Source organism: Cibotium barometz, chromosome 9 (assembly GCF_041138505.1).
Source record: "Cibotium barometz isolate CiBa-2024 chromosome 9, ASM4113850v1, whole genome shotgun sequence".
Classification (NCBI taxonomy): Eukaryota; Viridiplantae; Streptophyta; class Polypodiopsida; order Cyatheales; family Cibotiaceae; genus Cibotium; species Cibotium barometz.
The window spans coordinates 14,289,279-14,315,692 of NC_141054.1; the positions used below are offsets into that span (position 1 = coordinate 14,289,279).

Sequence of the window (26,414 nt, forward strand, 5' to 3'; positions counted from 1 at the left end):
TGAATATCTAAAAGCATGTACAGAGATGTGTCCATGATAGGCTTGAGCAAGCCCAATAAACTATCAATGTCTTTGATTACTAGGAAATGGTATAAGTATCCTTTAACACATAAACCTTTCCGGTCATATTCCTTCCTTCTTTTTCCAGTCTTTGACCTTACTAGGACATGGTATATGTATCCTTTAAGACATAAACCTTTGCAGTCATATTCCTCCCTTCTTTTTGCTGTACAATTCAGAAACATTACACAAGCCTTGGATGGTGGGCCGATTGCCTGTCCACCATTAGTCCCAACCCTCACACACCATTCTTAGTTGTTCTCACAAAAAGTAATGGGCAGTATGTGTAATGCAACTCAGAAGCTCTAACACTTGTTTCAAATTATGTTCCACATGCCCCTCTCAATCAAGTAAAGGGCATTTGTGTAATCAAATTGTTCTAGCCACCATCTTACAAAAAATCCCAAGGAGTATTGGAACCCCAACGGTTGATATCACCCCCCTTTAGGGATCAAGTGAATGATCATGTTGTCCTAAATGAACTCCAAAACATGTGTGAAATCCCTGACCAACACCCTTATTGCTTAGATATTCTAGTGAGACCAACGTTTGATAAATTCCATATTGTAGTGCAATATTCACTGACAGACTTTATAAAGCAAACAATACATACAGTTGAGAGGGGTCAAACTAATTTTTTTTAAAATGTTTGGCCGAAAAATTCATACAAGCACAAGTGCTGAAAAGTTGAATCAAATGCACATTGACTGAGTTCACCTGCTCAATTAAATAAGCATGTAACCTTACTAATGACTCTTCTCCATCAAAATAAATAAAAGGGAGAAGAAAGTGGCTACTAAAGGCCTCAAAAGTCGCATGAAATGTTGTAACAAAGAATACCCTCTTGAAGTTTTGATTTTAAGAGGGCTATACGAAATGTTGTGTTGGATACTCCTTGTGATAAGCATTGTAATCGTAGTATAAACGCTCACCCTTGGCAATATCTCTAATGGCAATTAAAAGGACCCTTGCTTGGCCATTAATATCGTACCTTACACACCTTAGATTTTGTTTTCTCCTCCCTTCCCTGCCATGACACAAGTCATGAAATGTCAAGCCACATTCGTACAATAAACTTGTGTACAAAATTTTAAAAGATTAAAAAACCCCCACGTGTGCACACGCACATGCCCACACGTACTGTTGCTCGCGCCCACCCACACGCATGCATGCTCAAGCTCAATGATAATTTCTAAAAATATTATCCACTACCCAACTTGACATATCTAATGAGCCTAAAGCCTCTTGGGCTGTAGCTCAGTGGTAGTGCCCCCACCTCTAGCAGGGGAGATTGTTGGTTTGAATCTACCTAGTGGCATGTATCTCAAAACCAACTCTTGCATCAGGGAAATATATATACATATATATATATATCTAATGGGAAGGATAGGGATATTAATATTTACAAGGTATGGTTATTGATTCCTGAGATAAACCGTGCAATGTTTCCTCTTTTATCAGGGCAGATCACCAGCTCTTTTGATGAGTCACGTGGAAAAAGAAGGCCCATAAGGTTGTCGCTATCATCGTTCAACCTATTGCGCATGTAGTCTACGTCCCCGGTGTACTCAGCAATAAGAGTCAAATCTTTGATGTGATTGTCGGCCTCAACAACAAACCTGCAAAGACCAGATAAATTGAGTTTCTAACATGATTAGGAGTTTGTAACGTCTATAAAAACATACCCTTCACGAGGGTCATATGTCACCATCAGAGGCGGCCATTCTCCTCTTGCACACATCAGCTTGCATAGACTCAAAGTTGCTAGATCTTCCTTCCCAATAACCTGCCACAACCAAAGACTCAAAATCAAGCTCAACCAGCTCATTTCAAACAATATGAAACTGTTTCAGGTGTTTTTTGCAGTTTTTTTTTTTTATATCAAAGAAGTTGTGGAGCCAAATTCCAATGGGTAGCCATCTTTTGTACCAAACTTTTGTTCATTTCTCCCTCTTTTCTAAAGTAAGGAGTGACTTTATGGACTAGGAGATCCGCGACAAACAAGCTAGCTAAGTAATTCAGTTATGTCTAATGTGATTTAATAATAGTTTCAGCTCCGATGCAAACAATGATATACCAAACTCTCCTTTCATGTGCTCCATGGAGCTAGAGATCACAAAGATTCCTCTTCTGCCATCCCTTTTGGTAGTGCTTTCCCTTCTTACCGGGCATTCTTTCCTCCATCCTTTAAAAAAAGCAACTCTTGCTTCTACCCAGCTTTTTCCCCTTCTGCCCCAATCAACCTCTTCTCTACTCCCAACCTTTGCCGCCACCTCTCCTGATGCTTCTCCTCGATCCTTGTTCTTGCTAATGACAGCCCGTGTCTCCTGACCTTGCTTTTAAAGATCCAAGTGTTATGCTAGTGGTTCAGTGTAGCTAATCAAATACCACATTTACCCCTACTAGGAAGCATGGATCAGAGGGAACATGGTTAACAAAGATTGGAGACGATATTAAAAGTTTTAGATCGGGTGTCTAAAAGTATACACTAGATTCCACATTGATTTGCTATGTATGTTCAGAACTTACGTAAAATGTGAAAGGATAGGGCATCATGCCTCGTTAGCCATGCTCATTGTATTGTGCAATTTTGATTTGTGATATGAGTGTGATGCTCTTGCGAGAGTCCAACTACAATGAAACATGCTCTGATAAGCTCTGGAGGAAGCTTACATGATGAATGCTTTTAGCAAGCATGGAAAGTGATAACCTCAGTGCAGGTGAAGGAGGCAAATATCCAGATGCCCTTCTCCCCATTTATGGCTTCCATTATCCAAGCATGGCCACAGGCATCGGTTTCGTCTTCAACAATGACTTCTGATGACCAGTCACTAAGGATGAAAGTGACAAACAACCCATGATATGAAATGACAGATGGTGATGACCATGGGCACCTTCTGAAGGATAGAAACCATATAGTAAAGGCCTTTTCAAACTATTCCCTTCTTTGATTATACTGCTACAAATGGAAGCTCAGGGCTTCCACTTGCATGCCTGTGAGGAAACCCCATTGGGGGTAACGTCACATTACTTGGGTTCTTATGGAGGAGCCCATGGAGACCTAGTACTGACCAGAAGATTTAGCTCTTCTTTTGACTTAGAGCACATGGTTGATTGCTGTCAATAAATGCTCCATCTGTCAGTTGTCACGGCCACTGCCAACGTCACCCTCACTTTGCTGCTGTTTTGCACTGTGCTGGCCACGTCGCCTCTCCTCTACTCGACTTTCTAGTCGCCATCAGCAGCCCGATTACTCTCAGATTCCTAGGTCTTCCTCGTGCATATTGGCCTATGTTAGAGGCCATCCGGTCCGCCTTTGGGTTGCTACCAGTTCTGCAGCAAGTCCACGCCAGCCAGTACTTGTTCTTTTTTTTTTTTCTAAAGGGGCTCCCGACAGATCAAGTGACACGTGTCTAAATACCCACTTCAGCATTTATAACATTTGGGCTTTTTCAAGTAAAACATCATGGAGACCAACAGAGCCAGTCTGGCAATTGAAAAGTTCAATGGAAGCAACTTCCCAACATGACAAATAAAGATGTGTCTCCTGATGATGAGAGATGGCATCTGGAATATAGTGAATGCCACGGACCTCAAACCAAGTGACAGAGTGGAGAAGATTTGCACGTGGAATGAGCGTAATGACGAGGCCATGGTGCTCATTAGGCTCAGGTTGTCTGAAAAACCTCATTCATCATTTGGATTTCACCAAAAGCTCAAAGGGTGTATGGGACAAGTTGGAAAACTTGTTTGGTGATAAAGTCATTAACTTCAAAGTGTTCCTTAAGCGCACCCCCCCCCCCCCCCCCCCCCCCTCCTCCAACACAAAAAACAAAAGCTTAAAAATGAATGAAAGAGAAACTTTGGGAGAACATTTGAGCAATCTAGGCTCCATAATACAACTTTTTTCTGGCTTGGGAGTTGCTCTGGATGAAGATGACAAGAAAGTTGTGCTTCTATCAAGTATAGAAGAGTTCCATTGAAACCTTGACTGTACTATGGGTGGCTCGAGAAATGACTTACGATGAGATGATTGCAGTTCTCATAGACGAAGACCGCCGCAAAGAGCGATTTGAGAGTTCCCTTGAGTCAGATAGGGACATGTTCACAAACTATCAGATGTAACTTCTTTAAAAAGCTCAGACACAAAGGACCGATGCTTCAAGAAGATGGCCAAAGAGCAAGAGAAGGTGCATGCAAACTTGGTGGCAAAAGATGAAGAAGTCATCCAAGAAGCATAAGCATTTTCAGCAGTAGAACATGCAGTGTAGCATGCAATAGGTTGATCGTCGTAACGTGTAGCAAAGCCTTCTTTATACCTGCGAGTATGTGCATTCCACTTTGAGAGAGAAAGAAGATAGTAGTTGACACAGTATTGGGTCCCAATTTACCCACTGAAGCCCCCACTCCACCCCCCCCCCCCCCCCCCCCCCATTTGCTTATATTTCTATGGAAAACATTTACAATGAATATGAACGATGACTGAGGACTGCCAAACACAAGGACGAAGGACACCGAACGCAGGCTGTTCCAGATGCTCCGAAGTCGCTATCTCAAGATTTGCTCAGGCGGGACCCCAGCTTCCTCTGGTTGGTTTCACAGCCAGGAGCTGAGAGGGGGTGTTAGAAGTCATCTCCTTTCTATTTTTATACACCAGGGCCTTTGTTGTGGGTGTGCCCGCCCTTATGAGGTGTTTTCTCATTTTTCCCCACTCTCTGTATTTTTTTTTCCATTTTTTTCCATTTTTCCATGGTGCGGATGCTTTGCATTAGAGCAAGAAAAGTATTTCATGTAGTATATTGTTTTCTTATTAAGTAGTAAGTTATCATCATGAAGTAAATAAGTTTAGGTTGGAAAATCTATATCTATTGTTGAGGTTGCAAGTCCATCAATAGAAAGATTATGTAAACACATTTGTTCGTAAAGTTTGATAGTGTTTCACTTTCTAAGCTCCTTAATTAAAGAAAGAATAGAGGATCGCTCTCTTGTTGAAAAAATTTGACTAAGTCTAAAGCTGCAAGTAAAGTGAAAACAAGAGTTTGCAAATTGATTGATTATGCTCTTCAATGACCACTATGTAATCCCAAAACTGAGGGATGCACAAATGCTGGCTGAATGCTGAAGATGCTCTTCGTGGAAGCCTTGGGAATACTGCTGAAAGTATGCACAAGGGAGCCAGTGGCTATAGGCACAATTGACCTGCTGGAAATGCTGAGATCTGATTGTGAATGATGGATGATTTATGCTGAATATTCAGCGCTGCTTATATATGCATTAGGGATGCTGGTCGGTCCGGGGAAGTACTGTCGGCCAGCATAAATTGGACAAAAAATGCAATATTGCAGCATTAAATGTTGCGCATAAGCCCAATGCTAAGGCCTGGCGGACTCACATATGCTGGCCGACTTGCTGTTGGTGGTCTCTGACGATGGCCAACTGTTGCCTTCAGCATCCAAACCTGGCTGACTGCAGGTATAGGCTGCCATTTGGCTGCCTTTGGCTCAAATAGCCTTTCATGATGCCCTTATGGGCTGGCCATGCTATGGGCTAGCCTTTGGCTGGCCATAGGCTTGTCTACCATGCAACTATATGCAACTACTGCTAAGGTTTGACTTCTACATGCCCTAACTGATGAATACTCGAAGTGGGTAAGAGGACTGACACATGCAAACTCCCTATAGCTGTGGAGACTGACCTACGCAGCCCGTGCCTGACATGTCCCGGACTGGGGCTCACAATGGAGCCACGGCATATGACAAATATTCCTAAAAAGGTAAAATCCTACTGATGAATGTTCCACTGATGTAGAGCTAGTGTGTCACATAGCACTCCAGTGCAGGGTGCATGTGACATGCATCTATTGTCATGGATAATATTTCTCTAAAAGAGGAAGATTATGATTGGGCTTTTTAAAAGCCAATTTGTGTGGGTCATGGGTTCTCTGCTTAGGTGGTTCCCCAAAATTGATTGTAATAAAATGTGGTGTGTGTCAATCTTTCTTTCTATGTGTGTATAATAAGCCTTGAATCTTATAAAAAGGCTCCAATTTTTTCTTCATACTCTTGTTTAGATCAAGGGGAGGTTATCCTAATAAACTCATGCAGGCTGTCATTTGTGGTCAAGCTCATATATCAAGCCATGAGAGTTCAAGTGTTGGTGCCATTGACCACATGGTGCAGTCTAGAGTCCAAACCACAATGACTATTGAAGGTTTTTCAAGCACCTCCACCTTCGCTCCCAAAGGGGGTTTGGTTAGGGTTCAGAGCCTAATGTGTGTGAACAACCTCTTAAGGTGTGAACACCCTCTTATGAGAAGATAGTATAAGTGTGCCACATGTCATTAGTATAGTGTGTGTGTGTGTGTGTGTGTGTGTGTGTGATTTCTATAGGTCAAAAGATAAGGCTACCAACCTACAAAAGTATGTGCTTGTGAAGAGATTCAACATCTATCAAAACCATCATTGAGTCGTGCAATACTCTCTCTCTTGAGTTTTATCATGTTTTCTCTAAAGTCGCCATAGCTCAAGCCCAGTGAGATAGCTATGTTTATGTTTCTTTCTGTTTTATTTTCCATTCCATGATGAGATATGCTATGGAAATTATTGTATCACTTTGGTCTCATAGGCCCATGGGGTCTTTGGTAGACGCTTAATATATCTTTCTTTCTCTCTCTCACACCCCCATATCCTCTACATACCCACTTTGTATCCATGATGATGAGGATGGTGATCCTCCATGATGAGAATGACGATGATGATCCATACATATCTACATCTACCTAGGGATTAGAGTTAGCTCTTTTTGTGTTATATTGTCTTTTTTTCCATGATGAGATTCCATGGACACATTGTACACCTTTTGTCTCAAAGACCTGTTGGGTCTTTTGCTATCTTCTTCTTCTTCTTCTCTCTCGCTCTCTCTCTCTCTCTCTCTCTCTCTCTCTCTCTCTCCATCATTTCTAGACTAGAGCTCCGAGAGAAGATCCACCCACTACACTCGACCTCCAAGTTGATGCAGTGCCCTATGCAGGATATTTTAGGGTGATGTGAGAACTTGACACTCTTTGTATTGGGATCAGCTTTGGCATTTCAGCTCTTGTTCTTTTATTTAGTACCCATGATGATGTATTCCATGGACATGATGTAATCTTTTGGTCTCATAGGTCATTTTGGCCTTTTGTAGACATTAATATAACTTTCTTTCTTTCTCGGGAGGTTGAGTCACACAAGCACTTCATATGCAGGTGCACCACATATTATGAGATTCGAGGGAGGTTCCAGCGTCTCTTCAGAGAGGGATTGGACCCTTATCCAGGATCATGGATTATCCAAATCAGCGGTGCCTAGGCCTCTTCCTACTAGAGCTGCATGGCCAAAGAGACTCAATGATTAGAGAGTTGAGACCTCGTGGGAGACATCCACCCCGGCCCCAGGCAACCATCACTCAGTTCTCCCGACCACGACAAGATGCCACACCAGCCATGGATGACATACCCACAACTTCATCGAGCCAGCGAGCCCGATGTCCTAGACTCCCTGGACCTTGCCAGCAACACATACATTAGCCCCAACTTGAGGAGAAGTTGCAAAGCCTTCTATAGGCCCCTAACCTCTCCACATATGATTGGCGTCGGATGGAGAGGCCGCAGATCCTCATGATCTCTAGGATGATTCGCAGCAAGCCATCAGTACCACATGAGATCGTCAGATCAGAGCTTGCAGTGCCCCCCATGATGGTAGAGGCTCTATTTCAGACCATAGCCTACATCAGATGCATCAAAGGCATGGGTCCAGAGAGACTACACCGCTTGGCCATGGAGTCCTCATAGAGTATTGCTACAGAGGACCATCACCCATCATGGTATGCTGCAGTAGATGAGTGGTTCTCAACACATGAGTCGAGACCTCGTGGGAGACATCCGCCCCGGCCCCAAGCAACCATCACTCAGTTCTCCCGACCACAACAGGATGCCACACCAGCCATGGATGACATACCCACAACTTCATCGAGCCAGCAAGCCCGATGTCCTAGACTCCCTGGACCTTGCCAGCAACACATACATTAGCCCCAGCTTGAGGAGAAGTTGCAAAGCCTTCTATAGGCCCCTAACCTCTCCACATATGATTGGCGTCGGATGGAGAGGCCACAGATCCTCATGATCTCTAGGATGATTCGCAGCAAGCCATCAGTACCACATGAGATCGTCAGAGCAGAGCTTGCAGTGCCCCCCATGATGGTAGAGGCTCTATTTTAGACCATAGCCTACATTAGATGCATCAAAGGCATGGGTCTAGAGAGACTACACCGCTTGGCCATGGAGTCCTCATAGAGTATTGCTACAGAGGGCCATCACCCATCATGGTATGCTGCAGTAGATGAGTGGTTTTCAACACATGGGCTCGACATGGATAGATTACCACCCTTCAAGCATGATGATGACTCCCCATACTTTACACTCTCCCGAGAGGAGAGGAATAGAGTTCAGAGACATGATTTGATCCAGATAAACACCAGGGAGAATTTGTCAGGTCCCCTACCCACCAAGATGCAGTACTAGAGAGATCATTTCCTTAGATTCATAGAGGATGGATTTGTCAGATGCCCAATCTATATGGATGTACACATGTCTCATGCTATGAGGGTGACTATTGGTCAGATCAAAGTTTCCTCTCGCAATCTGGAGATGAGGTAGGGAGAGCAGCACAGACCCCTAGAGAGGACAGAATATGGAGATTATGCCACAGAGAGGATGGATTTGTCAGATGCCCAATCTATATGGATGTACACATGTCTCATGCTATGAGGGTGACTATTGGTCAGATCAGAGTTTCCTCTCGCACTCTGGAGATGAGGTAGGGAGAGCAGCACGACCCCTAGAGAGGACAGAATATGGAGACTATGCCACAGAGAGGTAGAGACAGAGGAGCATTACATATGCAGATGCCCTGTATATTATGAGATCAGAGGGAGATACCACTGCTTGTTCAAAGAGGATTTTGGCCCACTTAGCCAAGTGATGGAGTATCATGATCAGAGATGCTTAGGCCTTTTCGTCCTTGCGCTACACCGACATAGAGAGAGGCTTCTATAGGTGTAGAGCCAGAGATCCCAACCCCACAGACCACCAGCTTCTTCAGGCCTATCAGCGAGCCACATCCCCCTCCCCGTGTATCATCCACCTCCCGACAAGAGCTGGATTTTGATGTTCTCAAATCGTATTTCCATGACAGGCAGTCAAAGTGGGAGCATTATCTTCCTTTGGCTCACACTACAAAGAACCTCGGAGATCAAAGCTGCCAAGACACCGCGATTACCCAGACGCAAACCACCACTACTCCATTAGGCCTAGTCTGCCCACATCCAAGCACGATACCGCAGAGCTATGGAGGAGAGAGTCCAGAGGCTACACTAGGGCACAACAAATGTGAGAGTCCTCGTCACCCCATGGCCCATGTATGATGTACTACACCCCACCATCTCCACTAGGTGGAATTAGTAGTATACCACCTATCATGATTGTACATCTATAGCATGCTAGACAGTGACTGCATGGTGAGTTGCATATGACTAGGATTAGCTTTTCATTTCAGTTTTTCTTTCCTTGATACTCAAGATATGGACTTGTTGTATACAGATTTGTTTCATAGGCCAATCTGGCCTTCCGTAGACGTTAATATATATTCTCTCTCCTCCAGACAGCTAGCACTTGAGGGCCACTCTAGAGTATGGTATACACTAGTTTCCACTTGGTTCTCATTATATGGGCTCTGCATGGACCGCCTACCCCAACTTCAGTATAGTTTGGATTCCCCTTTTCTCCGGCTCTCTCACCACGATACCAATTGGGTTATCTGGTTAGATCTTCTCAGCCTCTACGCACATTGCACATGGATCACACCTCCGGAGCTCCCCCCAAAGATGCACTTCTACAGAGATCACTTCCTCACACTCACTGAGGATGGATTCATCCAGCAGCCGGGCTACTTGAGTGTTCACATGTCCCATGCCATGCGGATTGCGATTGGCCAAATACGGGTTCCATCCCACCGCCTCAGAATGGAGACAGGTAGAGCTGAGCGCATCTTTAGAGCCGGGAAGCTCATACGAAGACCCAGAGAGGAGAGGACCTACCGACTATGCCACATAGAGGTTGAAATGGAGGAGCATTACATATGCCGCTGCCCAGTATACTATGAGATCCGTGGGAGGTTTCACTGTCTATTTCGTAAGGGATTTGGTCAACTCTCCAGGATCATTGACTTCTAGAACCAGCGTTCCCTAGCCTCTTCTTGCTTGAGCTCCGTAGACACAGAGACACCTTCTTGAGAGCTTCGGCCCCAGCCACCCTGCCCCCTCCCTCGCTAGCCAACCATCACCAGTTTCTTCCGGACCCAGGAGGTGGAGGACACCGACATAGTGGATCTTGCGGACCCTCCACAAGCTGCTCTGGACCTACCTCGCCCGAGAGGAGTTACCTCGGACTGAGCCTCTGCACTCCTGCGTGCCCGACGCCCTCGGCCCTCCCGTCGGCCATGATCACCTCATCAGCTCCAGATCCAGGACATGCTCCACCGCCATCGAGCTACCTTTCCACATGACATAGCTGAGGGAGACCTCTCGGCCATACTCACTAGCCCCATGCTTGATATTTTGGAGAGTGGTATACCATCTACTCGGAGCTGATGTTGCTCTCATGTTTCTATGTTCTTTGTATTCCATGAGGAGTTTCCATGGATAGTTTTGTATCACCCCAGTGAGATAGCTATGTTTATGTTTTCTTTTTGTTTTATTTTCCATTCCATGATGAGATATGCCATGGACATTATTGTATCACTTTGGTCTCATAGGCCCATTGGGTCTTTAGTAGATGCTCTCTCTCTCTCTCTCTCTCTCTCTCTCTCTCTCTTTCTCTCTCTCTCTCTCTCTCTGCCTTCTTTCACTGCCCCATCTGCGCCCATCTTCGCCCACCTGCGCCTCTTTCTCTCTCTCTCTCTCTTCAAAACTGCGCCTCCTCTCTCTCCGCTTTCCCCACACGCCCGCTGCCCCACCTGTGCCTCTTTCTAACTCTTCGCTGCCCCCTCTTCCCTTCTCTCTCTTCCCTGCCCCACCTTTGCCTCTCCCTCTCTTCGATCGTGCGCCTTATCCTCTCTCTTCGTTGCCCCCTCTTCCTGTCCAACCTGTGCCTCCTCTCTCCTCCTCTTGTTGCCTGTACCTGCCTCCCCACTTGCAGCTGGCCGCCTATGGGGGCCACCAGCTGAGAACCAGAATCAGTACTAGAAAGAGGACACCTGCAGTCCAACATGGACAGCTCGCGGTCAGGAATCAAGGACTAGAGGTGAGGAGGAGAGGAAATACAGCTCAATTTGGGCGAGCACACAGAACATCAGTGACCCCCATATCAAAACATGCCTGACCACCATGAGAAAGGTATGCAAAATGCAAGATACAGACATTGAGCACCTACAAACAAAGCTCGGGGAGAACAAGGATAGTGATGACCTTATGCATGGGTTGCGTGCATCCATGCAAGAGGAGATGGATAGGTGGAAGGTAGACGTGCAGGTACACATGGCAACTCAGCTCAGCAACATGCAGGAGGAAATGGTCCAAATGTTGGACACAAACCAGCCACCATGCCTCACTAATCACAGAGCTGGAGGCCCAAGCCGCCACCCTTAGAGTGGAAAATGAGACCTTGAGGACACGTACTCAATTCGAAGAAGGAGAAATTCAGCCATCCCTCAATGATGAGCTGAATACACTTAGAAAGCAAATGAAGACCCCCCCAGGAACAAGAGGAGAAGGCGGCAAATGAGGCAACCACATGGGCTGAGATGATTAAGAAGACACAGAAACAAGTGGAAGAAGCGGGCAGCTGGATTGAGGTTGCCAAGAAGCAATGGAACCCACCATCATCACCAAACATCATCAATGACACACTCAAAGAGGAGAAAAGAAGGAAGATTAGGGCATTGAATGTGAGAGTGGTGGGATGGAAGGAAGGAGCCTCGCTGAAAGAGGACGCCATAGCACTATGCAGAAAGATGGAAATCTCTGATACCTCTGTGTGTGTGTGTGTGTGTGAGAGAGAGAGAGAGAGAGAGAGAGAGAGAGAGAGAGAGAGAGAGAGAGAGACTCCTCTAATTAAAAGGAGAGAGAGACAAAGATTAAGCTTTTGATTAGCAAGAGAGAGAGAGAGAGAGACAACGAGAAAGAGGGGAGTTGATTTGATAATAGGGGTGGAGATAATAGTTGTTGGGAGGGAGAGAGTTACTTTGATTACAGGGGTGGAGATAGATTATTTATTCTATAACATTTGTTAGGAGGGAGAGAGAGAGTATTTACGTTGTAATAGTTAGGAGGGGGAGAGAGAGAGAGAAGTTACACTATAACTTGGGTGGGCAAAGACACCACCAAGGAACATGCACTCATCCTCAAGTTTGCGGGGTTGGAGGTGAGGCAAGCATTCCTTACCAAAAGGCGGGAACTAAAAGGAGAAAAGACTTACCTCGAAGATGATCTCACACTAGCACAGGTGGCACACAGGAGGGAGTGCATGCCACGCATCTTGGATGCACGGGAAGGCAAGGAAATGGGCAGTGTACAAAGATGGGAGGGTGATCATCACCGAGTAACGTGCCGAATGATGGTGCGAGACCTATTAGACCAAGCTAGAGATTGCGGTTTGGAACTGCAATGGCGCCTTGAGGACACATGCAGGTTTGTTTGAGGAGACATTTAGAGGGAGAGACTTAGTCTTATACACAGATACACATCAGTGCCAGGGGAGTCGGCTTCCAGAGGTGAGAGGATACAGATGGGAGTCTGTTCACTGCCCATAGCCACGCATAGCAGGAGGTACCCAAGGGTCGGGAGGGGTGGCTTTACCATACAGGGAGGAGCTTCAGCATGTGATACAGGTGGCCGGGCGAGATGAGGCTGCACGGTTTTTGTGGGTGAGCACTAAGGATCCAGACAAAGAGGGCCCTAGACATCTACCTTGCAGTGTGCTACTTTGCACCCTCCACTTCTAAATATGCCACCCATGAGAGTCCCCGTACCCGTTCCTTTTTTTTATAGTGAAGATGTATTTATATTAATAATATGAAAAGAGTACATATAAACTGTGGGTTAGTCTTCTCAAACAATCAAGAGAAGAACTACCCACAGAAATTGCTCAATCCAATATCCTCTTAGTGAGTAGTTTCATTGTGTCTGACTCCCATCTGTTACACTCACCAGACTAGCAATGTTAGATTTCACTAAACAGATAACTTTCTTAGGATCTACACTTTGCATGCCATCATTAACAAAGACCAGAGTGTTCCTCGTAGACCAAATCTCCCACAGGCATATAAATCTTGCAAATCCAAAAAGGCTATTACTCTCCTCTGCTGGACCAATCTTTTTACCCAAAACCCAATGGGACCATGTACATTGCAGCCCAAAAATGTCCCCCTGTACCTGCCCCTTTATGATGACATTATGAAGTTTTCAAGTCTAGGGGACATCCTCCTGGCTAGAGACTTCAATGCCCGCACCGCATGTGCACAGGTACCCTTCTTTGAGATAGATGATCCCATGTACCAAGAGATTGACACGGTGGGTACGGATCTGGAGTGGACATCAGGATACAACAGCCACACAGACTATGGAGAGTATCTTTTAGCCCTAAGCGGGGCTCATAGACTAGCCATTTATACTGGCCTAGCCAGATGGTGAGGATCCAACTCCACCACCTCCTACCCCTTCGGACATGGAGCCAGTACAATGGATTATCTAATGGAATCCCTCCCTCTGATCCCACTCATTCTGGAGTTTACCATCTCACCTTGCCCCATCGATGTTGGGGCCAACCATGCATACCTAGCCTTCTCCCTCACATGCCGATACACCACCCAACCACCTCCTTTGCCCCATCACCGCCCGAGATACCACTTCACCAGAGAGACCTCTTCCATCTATTCTAATCACGTCTACTGCATCCTCTCTGACCTCGACCCCCACATCCCACTTTATGAGCTTACCACACAACTCCATACGTCCGTTGCAGCCATAGTAGCAAAAACACATGTTTCATACTTCACTGAAAGTACGAAACGTTTCGAAACATTTCGGTTTTTTTGAAACGAGTTTTTTATCTGCTGTTTTTTTTTAATAAATATTTTGGGGATTTTGAACGTTTAGAAAACATATGGCTGAAAATTTGGGCCCTTTTTATGCTTTTGCTGCTCATGAGTCCAGAACACGCACAAGCGTTTCTACATACACATTTCCTGCACACACACACCCCCCCCCCCTTCGGGAGGGGGATTTCTACCACGCGGGGCATTCCCATCACGTATTGTGCTATGTAGGTAATCAATTTAAATGTTTTTGCATGAGGTTGTGTTGGAAGTTGGGCTGGAAAACATTGTGCAGGTGGTGGCTGACAATGGTTCAAATTGTGTTAGTATGGGCCGCATGCTTGAGGACGAGTTCCCACGCATTGTTTGGACACCATGTGCCTGTCATAGTTTGGATCTTATGATGAAGGATATGGGCAAGCTTGGTTGGGTGCATGAAATATTTAATATAGCTCGCTTCATTGTCAAATTTGTCACAAAGAGGTGGTCCAAGATACTTTCTGTTTACAGGGCATAGGGTGAGCAGGACTTGTGTAAACCCTTGACCGCTAGGTTTCCATACATGTTCATAGTGCTTGACAGAGTAGTAAGAGTCCGACAAGGACACTTACGATTAGTGGTGGCCAAGGAGTGGTATGATTGGGAGGGAGGCTGACAATAAGTGTCCAAAGTCAAATAAGTTTGCCAGCATTATCATGGGTGGTGAGTGGTGGGCAACGGCAGAGCAGAGGGGTTGATGAGAGTTTTGCAACCTTTCTACAGCATACTGTGTATCACCGACATGGAGGGCAGCACCATGGGACTCTTGTATGAGTACATAGACAAACTCGGGGAGGCCCTAAATAAGGCAACTCATATTTCTGACATTGAGTAAGTATTGTCTTCACTCTTAACTCTTAAATTTCAGCTCTAAACTTCCAGCATTTGGAATCTAAATTTGAATGCTTAACAAACTAGGAAGGCTAGCCTTCGTGCTATTTGGAACGAACGTTGGGATTGGTTTCATAGACCAATCCATGCGGTGGCCCACTTTCTCCATCCTTTGTGGAGACACGAAGACCAGGCAATCTACAAGGAGTTGGAGGATGGTTGGTGGACCGAGTATGTGACAGCATGGGTGGAGATGTGGTTGAGCTAGCTATCTTGGAGTAGCAGCAGCTTGTCTTCCGCAACAAGACAAGAAAACATTTTGGGTCACCTACTACGGAATTGCATTCAAGGATGTTGCAACCCATATCTTGGTGGGAAAAATATGGTATAAACGCCCCGCAGCTGGTGATTTTCATTAAAGTTTTGTGTTCATGTCACATGTGTTGTCACTTGTGTCATGAATGATGAATCATGATTCATGACTCACCCATGAATTTTGGTATTTAAATTTTGGCAAAGGAGGCTTGCTATGAGAGTGCTCTCACAAGACTGCAGCTCAGGTCCTTGTGAGAGAAATTGGAGTACATGGGCCCTTTTCTACTGCACAATTAGAGCGATTGGTTTTTTGTCATTGCAACCTCTGTCTACTTGAGTAGAGAGGCAATTCCATAGAGCCCATACAAGTGAATGTCGACAAAATCGACATCGAGAAAGTGAAAGACATCCCGGAGATACCACCTGATGAGCAAGACATTTACACCATGTTATATGAGGAGGCGATGTAGGGAACTAGGCAAACCCGTAGCCACTCTCGAGCTAGGGTCGGAGTTCGAGTGGGTACATATGGTGCTAGTACAAGTGTTGCACTTGGCATAGATGGTGCTAGCACGAGTGTTGCAGCGAAGGCAGCGGGGACAGACGATGCGGATGACTCGTCTGATTGGGTTACAACTTCTGAGGCATCCGATGTTGAGAATGAGGATGAGGCTACGGAGTTGGATGATGCAGAGGAGGATGACTAGGCTTCTAGAGTCTAGACTCTAGTATCTACTTTAGTACTTAGTCATTCTCAGTTTTTTTACAGGTTCATTTATGGGCATGCAACATGTTGACATTGGACATTGTTGTAGCTATTAGCCCATAGCCTTCAGTTTTTTTTTTAATGTATTATGTCACATGTGCCAGACTGTCAGTTGCCTTGGCCAATGGCCATGGCCCATGTCACATTTCTTTAGACAATCTTTTTGGTTACTTGTAAGTTGTGCTATGTGGGCTGGTGAAACTTGAGTGTTAAGTTTTAACATGTATCAGACTTCAGTTTGACAATCTTTTTGGTTACTTGTAAGTTGTGCTATGTTGGCTGGTGAAACTTGAGTGTTAAGTTTTAACATGTCTCAGACTTCAGTTTGACATATGCAAATTGCAATGTCTTGCTTTTATTTACAATTTTGTAAGTCTGTAAGTTCAAGTTGACATGCTGTTTGTTGAAAGTCTTGTAAAGTTGTGTAAAACTTGTTGAAGGTCCCTATTTTTGGGTACTATATACTCCCCCCCCACCGATTATGAAACCTTTTGTATACTTTTGGGCCTACGAATGAAACCTTTCGAAACGCGTTTCAAAAACCCTTTTTATGAAACTCTTGGCTAATATGGTTGCAGCTGCCTTCCCACACTCGAGAGCCACCCCTACACCACCAGGAGGGACTGTCCCACATAATAGCTAGTACGATGAGGAATGTCGTGATACCTGAGCCTGTCTACATCGGGAGGTGGCACTAGGATCCACCACTCACCAACAGGTGCGAGTGATCTTCTGACGTCTCACACAAAGGAAGAAGAGAGCCTACCTAAGCAAGCTTTAGCAGGAGCTATACCAGCTATTTCTTGGGAGGGATTGTAAGGAGGCCTGGGGGATCTTCCAAGATCATTGCTTGCCGACTCCGATTACTTCACCCGGCACCTAGCACACCTATGCCACCTCTCTACTATGCCCCCGAGCAGCCACCTCTCCCCCATCCACCCAAACGTCGTTCCCCACACTCTTCCTTCTTTCACCTGGAGCATGGTGAGAGATGCTATTGACAGGATGTAGACTGGGAGAGCACAGGATCATGATGGACTCCTCACCAGTCACATGTTTAACAGGGCTCTATGTGAGGGCTTCCCCATCACCTGGTCATCGAATACTATTGTACCTATCTTGAAAGCAGGTGACCCCATGGACCTCAACAACTATAGGACTATCACGATTGGTCACACCTTGGCCAAGATTTATGGTTCGATTTTGGAGCATGAGCTTAGTAGATGGTCTGAGGAGCAAAGACTCAGAGCACCAGAGCATGTAGGCTTGAGGAGAGGAAGACCTTTAAGAGTCTTCCGGAGAATCGGAGAGCTGCATCCATTCAGCATCTTAGGGACTCTTGCATACGTATTGATCAGATTGATGCAGCAATTCCACATGAGTGGCTCTCTGGGACCTTTCATGGAGACTATCATCCGATTGGTTGGAAGTCTTTTCGAGGATAGGCATACCTTTGCAGGTCATTGCTCTCCCAGGCCAGGAGGCTACAGATTGCATCATCTACTCTATCATGCCTGGAGGGAGATTGAGAAGATGTAGCATGGAGGGGATCATCCCAGATACTAGGCTTAGTCCAGTTTGAGGATTGTTGGTCGTTCGGCAGGGAAGCGACCCTTCTCCTCAGATAGTGACTCATGGCTCTTTGTGTTTGTGGCTATATGGTGGTAGTCCTATCAGATATCTTCAGTGGGATCGAGAGAGTGGGAGTGGATTGATGCTTTCAATCCATTGAAAAGCCTTCCCTTTTTCAGTTTTACACTCCGGAATGCCAAGCTTCTCCTCCCTCGACAAATGCATAGGATCTCTACTCTCAGCCTCATTGGGAGAGTTCTGATATTTCTCCAGTCATACAAAAGGAGCCAAATCTCTCATTTATTTTGGTTATTTTTACATGGTGGTCTCCCCACGCATCACTGGAGATCGGTTTTTGGTGTAGCACCTACCTGCCCTAGATGTGCAGCAGACTCTGAGACTGTATAGCATTGTTTATGGGGATGCAGCCAACATATTTGGGTTTCTATAGCCCAACTTATGGGCAAATTGAGTGGCCACGCCATGCATGTGACTTGGGGGACAGTTGCTTGGCTCTCCCAATCCAGTCCGCAGCTTTTTTACGAGGGGAGTTTCATTCGTAAAGGTATTGCCTAGCATCGTTTATTGCAAGATGTCCCTCACTCTAATTATACACCCCCCCAGATAGAGGATTGACACCAGTTGGGAGATTGTCGCCAGTATTACAACATGGCAGATACGGAGAACTAGATGCACGGAGGCTATTGAGGGTGTCTAGATTTTTGGGTCTCAGTGCATTAGTAATATATGGGGTGACATCATCCATACTCTCATGGCTACTTGGGCTCGTATTTAGGGGTCCTCTCGTTCTACGCATGCACAACCCGTTATATTTATGAGGAAGTGGGACCATGGAATTCCCACAGGTCTCTCATGGCATCATGATACTCCTTTGTGGTTGAAATCACCTTCCATATTGGGGTGATTCTATTCTTTTCCGGCTTACAGTCGTACTTGTTGTATGCCTTTTTCATACTTGATAGAAGTCTCTTTCTTGAGAGAAAAAAAAAAAAGAGGTAAATATGCTTAGTTCAAGCTTCTGCAACATTAAAAAATTAGGGCTTTTTCAAAAGTTCTACAAATATTTCCAAATTGAAGCTTATGCATTTGCAAACTTTAGGGACTTTTTGAGCAAAAACGTCAAATTAAAGTTCATTTAATAGCAAAAATTTAGGGGTTCTCCAAAAATCAAGCCAAATCAACAAAATTGAGCTTCCACACATTCCAATTTTGGGGGTTTCTTCAAAATTGAACATGCTGCATCAAATTGATGTCATGCCAGCTGCATTGGCACAGAAACATCCCCAGTGCGACGGAAAAAGATCCTTCTATTACTTACCAAGATAAACAACCGTAATGGCTAAGTACAACCTCGTCTCCACATGGGGAGCAAGAGTCAAGAAGGTTTATAGTGCCAAGTGGGCTCACCACCACTGTGAGTTAGAAAGGGCCCTTGACGGATCCTCAAGAAGGCATCCCAACACTTCTACATGCGGTCTAAGCCACCTTTAGCTTCCCCCCACTGACCACGGAGGGTATGAATAACATTGAGCTCCGGATGAACTCCATTGGCGGGGTGAGGGCACCTTCGATGACTTCACTGCATCCATCTCTCCATATGTGCCATGCAACAATACTGTTGCAAATCTCCCATCTCTAGCAAGAACTTGGAGTCCAGTGACCAGTAGATGGAGCTAGGATTGGCATTGTAGAAATAGGAAGGTGAGAGACTTGAAGGTCTAGTCCCCACCCTCCTCGTCATATGACATGATAGCTACGGTCCCGGTGGTCCAAGCAACTGTGCCCAACGTAACAACATGGGAGGAGGCCCGGTCCATAGTGAAGATGCGAAGGATCCACTACCAAACCAGTTGAGCCTTCACACAATCACAATGACAATAACATTGGGACTCCCGCGGATGGCCACATCTTGGACATAATGCTTTCCTACCTTGAATGGCCAACCAAGTGCCAACTGCCAAACTCCTATGTGCCAGCTGCTTCTACGGCCGAAAACTATTCCATAGCCTCTTCCAAAGATCTGAGAGAAAGTTCAGACAAAGAGGCCGTGGGACAGCCAGTGTCCTACTGTTGTTGGAGTGCCCTCAACCTCTCGCATCTGAATCCTATGGCCCAACTGTACTGTGTATGCGAAAAAGGGGATACTAGGAGTCTCCTCCGTGTCCTCTGGATCATGCCATGTCCACTGGTCCCAGTGAAGACGCATGAGAAGCCGCCCTCCCAAATCCACAAATGCCAGTGGCCACCTTGGCCAATCACTCTCACCCTCTGCAAGCTGCATCCCCTAAAATCCTCCAAGGGGAACTCTGCTCTCTCCCGTCTGCCATGAGGTCCAATAGAGAAGGTGAGAAAGATGGAGTTCTCATCCATGCCATGCACTGCCAAGGGTATATCATGCCTAGTGAACACTCCCAGCCACTGCGGGGGAGGAGGGTCCATTATCGGGGCTCGCCACTCCGGAGGGATGGAAGAGTCGATGTCAAGGCTGAGCCTGTCTCTAACCCAAATCCGAGTAAGGCCCCTCTCCTAGGCCTCTAGGGGCTGCTCCCTGAATGTAAGCCAATCTCCAATTGACCTAGCAAGACCCGTGCTCAAAGCTCCCCACAATATGTGCGGGCAAGCCCCAAGCATGTGACCACTAGGCACACGGACCAGGGGATTCCAAATCAAAGGCTGTCGGAGACGCTCCTTGAAGGCTACTACAGACCGATGAAGGGCTGGCCAGAGATGATCCCAAGCACACAGACTGGTTGGTCTTCTTTGTTGATGTTTGAAAGCTTACTCTCATCATTTAAACCCTAAATGCTATAGTTTGTTGTATGAAACCCTAGCTTTGATTCAAACCTAGAGCCTTGCAACTCCGTGTTGCTCCAAACCCAGGGCTCACCACCCAAAAGAAGGCCCTGAACAATCAATTGGCACAAAAACGTCCTCGAAAATTATCGTGCTTCATCAACAAACGCACATGAAGTTGTTAAGCTTTCCAAAATCACTCCTTTTTATATTCATGTGTGCGTGTCAAGGGTTCTCTGCCCCGGTTGTCTCCCAAAATGAGATGTAATAACCCTGTATGTGTCAGATTGCAATGCTCTTGTGTGCGTGATGTAATCAAAAGAGGTGTGTGGATGTAAGCAATGATGTCATAGTCCATGACATGTGTCATTGCTCGTATGTATGTGACGTAGTCAAAAGATAAGGCTGGTATCTTTTCATGTCCTCTCACTAGGGACCCTATTGGCAGCATAGGGCTCCTGATTGGTTGAGATCTCCACCTTTCTTGGTGTGAAATCTCCATTTTGTAAAAAATTTTCATACTTAATAGAAGTCTCCTTTTTGAAAAAAAAAAAAAGGAAAAAAAAAAAGAAAAAAAGATAAGGCTCTGTAAGTCTATAAAAGCATTGTACTTGTTGGTGAACATAAAGAATCAATCAAGTATCTCATTGAATCGTGCAACATATTATTTCTCTAGAGATTTGTTCTCTCTCTATTTGCACATGCACACCATGGGTATCTTCCATCAACCATAGCTCCTACTAGCTTCTCTGCAAACCCTAGAGTGAACACAATCGGCTATGTATTCCCGATGCCAAAACAAGGATCATGAATGAAGCCCATGACAGTCCAATCGCAAGACAACGTGGTTACATAAAGACATACACGGTGGTTAAGAAAAGTTTCTTCTTGCCAAGACTCGAGAGGGTTGTATTGCATTAGATCAATGCCTGGCATGTTAGAAGGCTAAAGATGAGAGGGTTAAAATGCCACAGAAATCATGTCCTATGGACATTCCTCATATGAAATGGGAGTGCATAAGTATGGATTTCGTCACTGGATTGCCTTCAGTTCATGCATGATATGATTCTATCTTGGTAATAGTCGACAAGCCGAACAAGGTTGCTCATTTAGTTCCAATAAAGAAAACCTCCGCTATCCTTCATGTTGCTAATGTCTTCGTGAAAGAAATATTCAGATTGCATGGCTTAACCAGAAGGATTGTATGTGATAGATATGCTAAGTTTCTCTGGACAGTGTTCTTTAAAGCACTCCACACTTCTTTAGACCTTAGTACTTCTTATCATCTAGAAAGAGACGGCGAAACGGAAAGGGTGAATCAAATAATTGAGGATGTCCTTCAATCTTATTGTCGCCTAGAACCTCTCAGATGGATGAATTACTTGCATCTAGTTAAATTTTTCTACAATTCTTCTTATCACCACACTATTGGGATGAGTCCATTTAACGCACTTTTTTATGGACAAGATTGCATGACACCCTTGCCTTAGTCAGATCCAATGATTAGGGTTGAAGTATCTAAGAAAATGCTGGATGAAATGGATCATCACATTCAGTCCATTCGAAACGATATAAAGACTGCCCACGATAGGCAACAGCAGTATGCCGATCCAAAGCAGACTCATCGAGAGTTTGAAGAAGGTGACATGGTATTTCTTCAAGCCACATGGCCATATGCATTGCGACGAGGCCTACATGGCCATGTAGCCATGCTTTTTTTTGGTAAAAAGTTTCAATTTGTTTCTAAATTCTCTCTCTCTCTCTCTCTCTCTCTATATATATATATGTATGTATGTATGTATGTATGTATGTATGTATGTATGTATGTACACACACACACACATATATGTATATATCTGTGTGTATGTGTGTAATATCTATGTATATTTATGGAAAAAAGAAATCGGGGTCACTTAAGAAAACTAAATTCATTAAATAAAAAAAGACTAGGAGATTGAAACTACAATTTTTTCTTAGAAAAAATTAGAACTTATTCGTGTGCGACCCAAGAGAAGTTCTATCTTCTTGGGAAAATATAATAAGCTGTCACCAAGAGATTGTGGACCATATGTGATTGTTGAGATGTCAAGCTCAACATGAGCTGACACTCACGAGACGCCTGCATGACCATTTGACATTTGTATCATTGGCGGGTTTGGTAGCTAGCACCGACGTATCTTCGCTAGAGATTCTACAGCTAGACTACACTAACTAGTCCACATCTACCCACTCCTCTTAGCGTGTTCCATAGTAACATAAAAACATGTTTTGCCCTCTTGAAATGGCACGAAATGGTTCGAAACAAAACGAAACCTGCCCATCGAAATAGTGTTTCACCCAAATGTAAAGTGAGGTTTAAAAAAAGGACAAAAGTTTTTTTTTTTGAATGCGATTTTTGCCGTCGTTTCCGTCCTTGTTTGCTGCCCATTTGCCACTTCACGCATCCGACACTTCTTCTCGGCCGCAACCTGTTACTCTACCTCTTCTCCTCGTCCACTCCTCCTTTTCGCTCCACTTCTTCTCCTCCACGCCTCCTCTTCCTCTTTCTCTCTTCTCCTCCACCGTCCACCTCTCCTCTTTCTCTCGTTTTCTTGTCTTCCAAGTTTCTCTCCTTTTCTTCTCACCTCCCTCTTCCCTTCCAACTTGTTTCTTTCTTCCTCTCTTCCTCTCCTTTTCTTGCCCAAATTTTGAAAATATCCAAAAACCTACTCCAAAAATCATGAATTTCATACCCACTAGTCCCAAAAAAATGTACCTTCATCTTTCTGTTGGCTATGTTATAAATTTGGTATGTGTATATAATTAGTGTCATTTCAAAACCTTTGCGTTTCGTCCAAAACAGACGAAACGAAACAAAATGAAACCTTCGAAACAATGAAACGACAAAACAGACAAAACGTTTCATGTTACTATGGCGTGTTCACATTATGGACCACTTGTATATACTCTATTATGTGTGTTAGTCACTTTATCTTCTTTGTAGACCTCTTTTGTTGTGTGAAGAAGAAGAAGAATTTTCAGCCTCTCACCTTGTGTGTTCTCTTCTAGGGTTTGTGTGAGTGTGTGTGCACTTGCAAGAGCTCAAGCTCTCTTCTCCCCTGCATCTTTTCATGGTATCAGAGCCTGGTTCATGCTAAGGGCTAAGCAGCAAGCAAGAGAGGCACAGGAAGCGGTACAAGGGTAAGAGCTTTATCTACTCTTTCCTCTTTGTGTTGGCTACTACATCCTTGTCGAGAGCTCTTCGGAAGGCACTGGTAAACGAACTCCGACTGAAGAGCTTTCTTTGCGGGAGGAAAGCTACAGGGCAACTAGATTGTCCTATTGAACGTCGATTTTCAAGCCAAAAACACGTTTCGGGCGCGTTTGGACCTCCGTTTTTCAATTCACGGGCGTTCACCAGCACTTCGGGTAAGTTTTGATTCTCTACAGAACTCTATTTTTAGAACTGCAGGAAAGGCGATTGGTTGTGCAGACACTGTGTGTGCTGCAAAGAGGTCTCAAAGTTGCCATTGGGTGTATGTCTGCAAAGTAAGGTCACAAGTTGTGACAATTTGGGTGCAGTATAGTACTGTTGTAGAGAATACAGCAGTTTGTGCAGGTCAAGCAAGAGTGTTGTTGTTGGTAAATTTATGTTGCAGAAAAGATGTCAAATGATCGAATAAACCAGATTGTTGCAGAGAAGCTTGACAAGAACAACTTCCATGCTTCGAGGTTTAGATTGAAAAATTTCCTGATGGAAAAAGGTTACTGGGACTACATTGAAGGTGAATATGAGGAGGCACTGGAGATATCGGGGATTAATCCAACTGCTGCAAATATAAAAGAGTTCAAGGATTGGAATCAAGGAGCAAGGAAAGTCATGTATTGGCTTTCTATCAGCATACAAGACACTATGATTGGGCATATACAGGATGCCAAGTCACCTAAGGAGGCATGGGACACCTTGGTGAAGTTGTATGAAACCAACACCAAGGCATGAAAAATTCAGTTGAAGAATGTGCTTCATACTGTGGAAAAGAAGAATATGTCTGTGAATGACTATGCTTTGAAGATCAAGGGCATTGTGGTATCCCTTGCATCAATTGGTGTTTCTGTTAATGATGATGATAAGGTGGAAGTGTGTCTGCGTGGTCTCAGGCCACAATACAAGGCGTTCAAGACGTCTATTCAGACTCGGGAGAACATTCCCAGCTTCACAGATTTGGTGTCAATGTTGCTCATTGAAGAGAAGAACTTGGGTAAAGATTAAGAATCTTCACAAAACAGAAACAGTTCAGAGGAGCAGGCCCTCTACACAAGTGCAAGTAGAGGACGAGGTAGAGATCGTGGACGTGGCCAAGGTGGTGGCCGAATAGGTAATCAGAACTATGGTTACCAACAGCAACAGTCCCAGGGTTCACAACAACATACAAGTGGAAGAGGCCAGTTTAGAGGCAGGGGGAGTCAACGACGTCGTGGTAATTGGCAAAGACAGCATAATGATACAAGAGACTGTTTTTACTGTGGTAAACCTGGGCATGTGCAGGCAGATTGCTATAAGAAGGAGAGTGACATGCGAAATGGAAAAGTGCAGCAAAACAACTATGCATCCTCTAGCAAAAATAATGAGGATAATGAGAGGTTGTTTGTTATGCAACATGTGGTTAATGCTATGTCTGGAAATGATGTAGCAGCATGTAAGGATAATGTATGGTATATTGATTCAAGTGCTTCGAACCACGTGACACGTCATGGTGAGTGGTTCAAGGAAATGAAGAGTCTTGAAAGACCAGGTTTTGTTGAAACAGGTGATGATACTGCTCATCCGATTTCCCATGTTGGAGATGTGCCATTGTCTATGCAGGATGGTAAGATGAAGTACCTTGCAGATGTACTTCATGTTCCAAACATTACAAAGAATCTGGTTTCTGTTGGCCAGATGATTGAGCAGGGTTTGCAGGTTCGGTTTAACCCTGATGGCTGTTATATAGAAGACTTTAAAGATAAGTGCAGGTTGGTTGCAAAAGGCAACAGAGTGAGCAAAATACTTACATTGAATGTGAATATGCCTGAAGTGAGTGCTGCAATGTTTGCAAATGGTTCAGGAGTTGTTGCAGATACAGACATTTAGCATAAGAGAATTGGGCATGCCAATGTGCAGAGAATGAAGTCTATGTAGACTAAACAAATTGTGACAGGACTGCCTAAGTTTAAAGTTGAAGGTATGCAGAAAGTTTGTGAAGCATGTCGATTAGGAAAGCAAACAAAACATGTATTTCCACATGACAGAAATGTGAGCAGGAATGTACTAGATGTTGTGCATTCACATGTATGGGGTGTTGGGTGACTGCTGGTACTACGTAACATTCATTGATGACCACACAAGGAAGTGTGGGTGTACTTAATGAAGGAGAAGAGTGAAGTTTTCACTCATTTTCAGAATTTCAGAGTTATGGCTGAAAAGCAGACAGGAAAGCATGTGAAGTACCTAAGATCATATGGAGGGGGAGAATACTTCTCCAATGAGTTCCCTGAATTCTTGCGAAAGAATTGCATTCAGAGACAATTTACATGGCAATGTAGATACACTCCACAGCAAAATGGAGTTACTGAGCGGAAAAACACGCACATTACAGAGATAGCACGAGCATTGATGGCTGAGAAGAATATGCCACATAGCTATTGGGCTGAACAGCAGTTTACATTATAAACAGGACTCCTACTGCAACCATACATGATGTAACGCCAGAGGAGAAGTTTACTGGCAAGAAATCTGATTTGTCTCACTAAAAAGTTATTGGATATATTGCATATGTGCATGTGCCAGATGAGTTACGTACCAAGCTAGATCCAAAAGCAGAAAAATGTGTGTTTCTTGGGTATTCCCTTGAGCAAAAGGGATATAGATGTTA

The 26,414-nt window shown here is 44.6% G+C and overlaps 1 protein-coding gene across 4 annotated transcripts in view; it reads right to left on the bottom strand.

The window, feature by feature from the left end:
- Positions 1–675: 675 nt before the first annotated feature.
- The window catches only part of LOC147635284 (histone-lysine N-methyltransferase ATXR6-like), a 126,683-nt gene continuing 100,944 nt past the window's right edge, over positions 676–26,414 (bottom strand). For all 4 annotated transcript variants that reach the window (XM_086802521.1, XM_086802522.1, XM_086802523.1 and 1 more), the window contains 3 exons: positions 1,746–1,846; positions 1,467–1,679; positions 676–1,087 (listed from right to left, as the gene is read on the bottom strand). In XM_086802521.1, the coding sequence (XP_086658647.1) occupies positions 928–1,087; positions 1,467–1,679; positions 1,746–1,846 (474 nt within the window). In that variant the 3' untranslated portion in view covers positions 676–927. The remainder of the gene's footprint in view (positions 1,088–1,466; positions 1,680–1,745; positions 1,847–26,414) is intronic.